Source organism: Prunus dulcis, chromosome 3 (genome assembly GCF_902201215.1).
Source record: "Prunus dulcis chromosome 3, ALMONDv2, whole genome shotgun sequence".
Classification (NCBI taxonomy): Eukaryota; Viridiplantae; Streptophyta; class Magnoliopsida; order Rosales; family Rosaceae; genus Prunus; species Prunus dulcis.
In genome coordinates, this window is record NC_047652.1 from 8202413 (window position 1) to 8209095 (window position 6683).

At 38.9% G+C, this 6683-nt stretch overlaps 1 protein-coding gene across 1 annotated transcript; it reads left to right on the plus strand.

The window, feature by feature from the left end:
* Nucleotides 1–1335: 1335 nt before the first annotated feature.
* Nucleotides 1336–2328, plus strand: LOC117621671. Its single transcript, XM_034352232.1, has one exon. The coding sequence runs from the start codon at nt 1336–1338 to the stop codon at nt 2326–2328; it is 993 nt and encodes a 330-aa protein (XP_034208123.1).
* The last annotated feature ends 4355 nt before the right edge of the window (nt 2329–6683 follow it).

Below are 6683 nucleotides of genomic sequence, written 5' to 3' on the forward strand. Positions count from 1 at the left end.
TTCAGATCCTCCTCTAAATCAAATTTAACCACAAAATAATCATTGACAAGATCAATCAACTTCCAATCCCCCTTTAGGCGCCACTTTTGCTGCAACCGAGCATGAAGGTAATTGTAAGCATGTGAACTAAATGCTTCCAAGGCTGAGAGAGGCGATCCATAGCACGAACAGAGAACTGAATGCTAGACCTCTTCTCACCTCGAGAAATAACCACATCTTCATTAAGATCCATGAGTATCACTAAGGCAACAAACATCAATACCCACATTCTTTACTAAATTCACCTTACCCATAAGCTTGTCTTTAAAACTTCCAGAACCAAACTCAAATCATGCCCTAACTTTGAAATTTCCATAACCAAACTCATATCAAGCCCCATCTTTGAAATTTCCAGATTTGAACTCAGATCGAGCCCCCAGAAGAGAATCAACAGTCTGCCCTCGCTTGAGAATCGAAGTGGGACTGGAAATCTATTTCAACTCGCACTCAGGATTGAAATCCTCTGATGCTCTCACTCTCTTAGTGAAGCAATGATGCTTCATAAAGACCCCAGGTGAACCCTCCTCCATGATTAGAGAATTCAACTCAAAGAAACAATCAGAAACAACGAAGAAAGGAACCTGGAAACCGTCATGAAGCACGTTCCTGTTTTTGACGAGTCTATAAATGTGTCCACCAACGTAATAACTTTCCCTTGCTTACTCATTTTGTTGACTGGTTTGTTTATCAATTCTATGCATGGCTAGAATTGACAAATATTTATTATTTTATTATGTACACTGTTATTTTCGTATTTGACCCAGTCTCCTTCCCAATATTTGTAGTTGTAGTTCTGATTGAGTCCAATTAGGAATAATTCCATGAGCTTCTTCTTCTAGCATTATAAAATTTACCATGTCCGACTAATTTTCAGCTGTTCTTTCAATTACATGTTGAAGGATAAATTGTTTCCAGGTTTAGTTAGTTAGTTAGTTAGCCAGGTGTATGGCTCATATGCCATCACATATTGTTGGACTAACATGTCCAGATTCATGCCAAGTGTACAGCTCACAGGCTGGTACAAATGTATTAGCTGAGTCATTTTTGTACTAGCTACAATATATATATTGAAAGAAGAATGAGATCACACAGTCAGTGTGTGCATGATTACATTCATTGCCTAACAGATTCTCTCCCTCTCTTTTCTCTCTAAAACATTTTCTCATATACTTTGTGTGCAAGAACATCTACTATTATATAGAAACTTCAACATGGTATCAGTAGCGAAGGTTCTGGTCTGAGACTGGGCGTAGTGAAATCAACAATCCAGCTGAAGGAAGCATTATCTAGTCTCACATGGCTGGATCTAGCATGAGTGAGCTTCGTGCTCCCATCTTCAATGGAAGCAACTACGATTTCTGGAGAATAAAGATGTGCACAATCTTCAAATCTCACAAGCTGTGGGATATGGTTGAGAATGGATATGAGCAACCTGTGAAGAAGGAAGAAGGAGAAGCTCTGACAGCAGCTCAAAAGCTTGTTTTGGAAGAAAATATTGCCAAAGATGCTAAGGCATTGGGTCTGATCCAGAATGCAGTTTCTGATGATATTTTTCCCAGAATTGCTTTGAAGGAATCAGCCAAGGAAGCATGGGAAATCCTGCAGCAAGAATTCAGAGAAGACAAGAAGGTAAGATCTGTGAAACTTCAAGCTCTTAGGAGAGAATTTGAATACACTCGTATGCATGATGATGAATCATTGTCCGGATATGTCACTAAATTGCTTGAGCTAGTAAATCAAATGAAGGCTTATGGTGAAGAGTTAACTGAACAGAGAATTGTTCAGAAACTCTTGATTAGTTTATCCAGAGAATATGATTCCATTGCTGAGGTTATAGAGGAGACAAAAGATACAGAAACTATAGGGGTTCAAGAGGTTATAGGCTCTCTAAAATCTCATGAACAAAGGCTGCAGAGGCATAATGAGAGAGTGACTGAGAAGGCTTTCTCTAGTTTGAATGTGAGCTCTAAAGATCAGTCTAACACAGGACAGGCAGGGGGTTCCAAATCCAAAAAGAATTGGAAATCTCAGAAAGGGAAGAAGTGGGACTCAAAGTCTGAAAACAATTTTAAAAAGGAATGTCAGACTGAGGGAGCAAAGGTGCCTTGCAAAACCTGTGACAAATTGCACTATGGTGTCTGCTGGTTTAAAGGCAAACCTAAATGTTATAAATGTGATAGGTTTGGTCATATAGCCAAAGACTGCAAGGGAAAACCAGAAGCTGCTAACTATGCATCACACAAGGAGGAAGAAGGCAACATGTTCTATGCTTGTCATGCTGCTGAATAGTGAAAAATAATGGTGTGTGGTATGTGGACAGTGCATGCAGCAACCACATGACTTCACAAGCATCCCTTCTAGTCAATATTGACACCAAAGTCACTGCAAAGGTAAAAATGGGCATTGGAGACTTAGTGGAAGCAACTGGAAAAGGAACTTTGGTGATTGACACTAAAGCTGGGCCTAGATATATCAAAGAGGTTATGCTTGTACCAGGATTGGCTGAAAACTTACTTAGTGTAGGTCAAATGGTAGAGCATGGCTACTATCTTGTCTTTGGTGATTCTATGGTTGAAATATTTGATGACAGGTCAATGGAGAATCTGCTGGCAAAGGTTTCCATGACAGGAAACAGATGCTTCCCACTGTCATTGAAATATGCAAACTCAGTGGCTATGAAAGCAACAATTGAAGAATCCACTTGGTATTGGCATAGGAGGCTTGGCCATTTGAATATGCAGAGTCTGAAGTTGTTACAACAACAGGAGCTGGTCTATGGTCTGCCTGAAATCGGAAATGCAAACAGAATTTGCCAAAACTGTGCAATTGGAAAATCCCACAGAGAGGCTTTTGGTAAAGAGAAAATTTGGAGAGCTAGTTTACCTCTGGAGCTGGTTCATTCAGATGTTTGTGGTCCAATGCAGACCACATCAATAGGTGGAAACAAATATTTTTTGACTTTCATTGATGACTGCATCAGAATGTGCTGGGTGTACTTCATGCAATTCAAGTCAGAAGTTTTTAATATTTTCAAGAAATTTAAGGCTATGGTAGAACTACAAAGTGGATACAAACTGAAGAAACTTAGGAGTGACAGAGGTGGGGAATATACCTCTGCTGAATTTCTGCAGTTTTGTGAAGAAATTGGGTTGGAAAGACAACTAACCGTGGCCTATTCACCTCAGCAAAATGGGGTTGCTGAGAGAAAGAACAGGACCATTGTTGAGATGAGCAAGACAATGATGAAAGAGAAGAAACTACCATACACATTTTGGGGAGAGGCAGTGAATACAGCTGTCTATATCCGGAATAGATGCCCCACAAAAGCTTTAGATAATGTCACTCCATTTGAAGCTTTTAGTGGAAGAAAGCCTGGGGTTAAACACTTAAAAGTGTTTGGTTCTATATGTTTCTATCATGTGCCTAATCAGTTGAGGTCTAAACTGGAAGATGCAGCTGTTAAGTGCATTTTTGTTGGCTATGGCAAATGTGAAAAGGGGTACATAGTGTACAATTTGCAAACCAACAAGATCACTACATCTAGAAGTGTGATCTTTGATGAGAACTCACTATGGGATTGGGACACACAAACTGTTGATTCTGTCACAGTTCAGATTAGGCCTGAAGACACTTCCAGAAGTAGTGAAGAGGAGCATGAAGAAACAATGATAGACATTTCCAGTCCACCTCAAGTAACTACAGCTGCTACTAATGTTACTTCACCAAGTGATTCTCCAAGTTCTACACCTGTAAAGCTTAGAGACATCACTGAGATTTATGCTAGATGCAATATGAGCATCATTGAGCCAGAGAACTTTGCTGAAGCATCAAAGGATAAAGCTTGGCAAAAGGCAATGGAAGCAGAAATGGAAATGATTGAGAAAAATGAGACTTGGGAACTAGTTGATAGACCAAGTGATAAACCTGTGATTGGTGTGAAATGGGTTTATAAGACCAAATTGAACCTTGATGGCTCAATACAGAAGCATAAAGCTAGGCTGGTGGTCAAAGGCTATGCACAAAAGCCTGGAATCGACTTTAATGAGACTTTTGCTCCTGTGGCCAGACTTGACACAATTAGAACTCTCATAGCTTTGGCAGCTCAAAAGGGGTGGAAATTATACCAGTTAGATGTCAAGTCTGCATTCCTAAATGGTGTGCTTAAGGAGGAAGTCTATGTAGATCAACCGGATGGTTTTGTAACTACAAACTATGAAGACAAAGTGTACAAGTTGAAGAAAGCCTTGTATGGTTTGAAACAGGCTCCAAGAGCCTGGTATGAGGAAATCAATGCCTACCTTGTTAGCTGTGGTTATGTCAGAAGCACAAGTGAGGCTACTTTGTATTGCAAGACTAAGGAAGACTCTGGAACTCTAATAGTCTCAATCTATGTTGATGACATTGTGTATACAGGCAGCAGTGAAGAATTAATTGATGAATTCAAGACTGAAATGATGAGAAGGTATGAAATGACTGATCTAGTCCTTTTATATCATTTCCTTGGTATGGCAGTGATTCAAACTGAATCCTGCATTTTCATAAATCAAAAGAAGTATGCTCTAACTTTGCTGGACAAGTTTGGTTTGAAGCAATGTAAGCCGGTCAGTACTCCTCTGGTGGCAACTGAAAAATTGTGCAAAGATGATGGAAGTGATCCTGCAGATGAGAATGAGTACAGACAGATTGTGGGCAGTCTATTGTATTTGACAGCTACAAGACCAGACATAATGTTTGCAGCTAGCCTATTAGCTAGATTCATGCATTGTCCAACAAAAAACACTATGGAACGGCCAAGAGAGTGCTGAGGTATATTCAAGGCACCATTGATTTTGGTATTGAATATCAGAAAGGAAAAGAAGCCATCCTAATTGGATATTGTGATAGTGATTGGGGAGGAAGCCAAGATGACATGAGAAGCACCTCTGGCTATGCTTTCTCTTTTGGCAGTGGAGTATTTTCTTGGGCATCAGTCAAGCAACATAGTGTTGCTCTCTCCATAGCTGAGGCTGAGTATGTCAGTGCAAGTGAAGCTACTACACAAGCAATATGGTTGAGGTTTGTTCTAGAGGATTTTGGAGAATTGCAAACTGATGCAACTCCATTAATGGTGGACAACCCTTCTGCCATTGCAATGACAAGAAATCCTGTTTTCCATCAGAAAACCAAACACATCAACCGCAGGTATCATTTCATCCGAGATGCTTTACAAGATGGAGTTGTGGACTTGAGATACTGCAGGTCTAAAGAACAAGTGGCTGACATTTTCACTAAAGCTCTGTCTAAAGATCGGTTTAACTATCTTAGAGGATTGCTTGGTGTTAAACATGTTAACAATTTAGAAGGGAGTGTTGAAGTATAAATTGTTTCAGGCTTTTAGATTGTTAGTTAGCCAAGTGTATGGCTCATATGCCATCACATATTGTTGGACTAACATGTCCAGATTCATGCCAAGTGTACAGCTCACAGGCTGGTACAAATGTATTAGCTGAGTCATTTTTGTACTAGCTACAATATATATATTGAAAGAAGAATGAGATCACACAGTCAGTGTGTGCATGATTACATTCATTGCCTAACAGATTCTCTCCCTCTCCTTTCTCTCTAAAACCTTTTCTCATATACTTTGTGTGCAAGAACATCTACTATTATATAGAAACTTCAACATTACATTGGGGGGACGTTAAGTACAAGTGAGCTCTATTTTGATTTTTTTTTTCTTTTGAAAATAAGAAAATTTTAATTTATTATTATTATTGTGTGGAGTCTATAAAAAAATCAATACAAATCCATAAACTCTACCACAAATTCTATCACTTACAAAGATCTACAAAATCTATGCTTACAATAACCATTGGTGGATATCTCATCGAAATATGTTGAACATTGAACTATTTTAGAACTCCTAGAAATAGTTGGTTGTTTCTTAGCAGATCAAGAAATGATATTAGGAACCAAAAGAGATTAAAGCAAAAAGAACACACAATAATCATTGGTGGATCTTTTGTCAATTAGACATGCTACCCAATCATTATAAAAGAATGCCTAAATTTGATGGGATTCTTCAGTAAACCACAAAACTATCGCCAACTAAAAATCCTATATACAGTAGTAAAATGCTTGTGGTTGATACATGTACTGATATACTTGATTGATTGCAAAGACCAAATTAGGTCTTGTCCAGGTTAAGTATTGTAAAACACCCACTACATATTTGTAGGAAGAAAGATCCTAGAATAGATAACAAGAATTAGACATCACTACTAAAAAAAAAATATCAACGACGGACATTGGTGTCCACAAAAGGGATTTGTATTGGCATTGGTATTCACAAAAGTTTTGTATTGACACTTTTGGTGCCCAATTTAGGTTGACCTATTTAGAGCTCGTTTGGAAGTGATTCTGGAGAAGCTAATAATCAATTGTAGGGGTGGGCACGGTCCGGTTTGGACCGGTTTTCTCATAAAATTAGAACCTAAACCGGAAATGAAGACCGGTTCGGTCCGGTCCGGTTTTGACAAAAATCCACAAGTAAGCCCGAACCAATCCGAACCTACCCGATTCCGGTTCGGTTCCCGGTTCTCACGGTTTTGGGCTTGTTGTAAAGCCCATTTTATTTTCTTGGGTATTTAAGCTTTAAGACCATC